The 712-nt window shown below is 41.4% G+C and overlaps 1 protein-coding gene across 1 annotated transcript in view; it reads left to right on the forward strand.

Moving 5' to 3' along the window:
• The window catches only part of LOC109845793, a 4,438-nt gene continuing 3,938 nt past the window's right edge, over positions 213-712 (forward strand). The window contains 2 exon segments of the mRNA XM_020415065.1: positions 213-513; positions 631-712. The exon segment at positions 631-712 is cut by the window's right edge and continues 823 nt beyond it. Coding sequence (XP_020270654.1) covers positions 213-513; positions 631-712 — 383 coding nt within the window.

The raw sequence follows: 712 nt of genomic DNA on the forward strand, positions 1-712 counted from the left end.
TATTAGCATGATTATAGGAAATTTGTTCTTACCTTTTTAGATTAGCTTGATTGTAGGATATCCCTTGTATAAAGCTACGTCTCCTGATTCAATAAAATTTATTCAAAGGCAAATATTATTTTCCTTCTTCACATGGTATCAGAGCAGGGAACGATACCCTAGCTCTTTGCCCTCTTTCTTTTTGCCTTTCTTTTTTGTTGTTTCTCGTTATCATGACGGAACATCAACCTTCGAATGGAGGCAAGCTTGATGCTGCCAATCCATATTATCTTCATCATTCTGATCATCCAGGAATGGTGCTTGTTTCCAAGCCACTCAATGGGGATAATTATTCGACATGGTGTAGAGCCATGACGATTTCTTTGAACGCCAAATCCAAGTTAGGTTTCATAGACGGGACCACCACAATGCCGTCTGCCACAGCCAAACCAGACGAATATGCTTCGTGGAAAAAATGCAACGATATGATCCTCTCTTGGATTCTCAATTCACTCACACAGGACCTTGCAGACAGCGTCATTTTTTCGACCACCGCCCAGGAGGTATGGGAAGACCTTCGGGATCGTTTTTCTCAAAGCAATGCCCCTCGTATTTTTCAGATTGAGAGGGATATTGCTTGCCTTGCTCAAGGTCAGATGACTGTTGCAGCTTACTACACAAGGCTAAAAAAATTATGGGATGAACTAGGATCCTATAATGACACAGTTTGCTC

The sequence above is a fragment of the Asparagus officinalis genome, chromosome 6 (assembly GCF_001876935.1).
Source record: "Asparagus officinalis chromosome 6, Aspof.V1, whole genome shotgun sequence".
Taxonomy (NCBI): Eukaryota; Viridiplantae; Streptophyta; class Magnoliopsida; order Asparagales; family Asparagaceae; genus Asparagus; species Asparagus officinalis.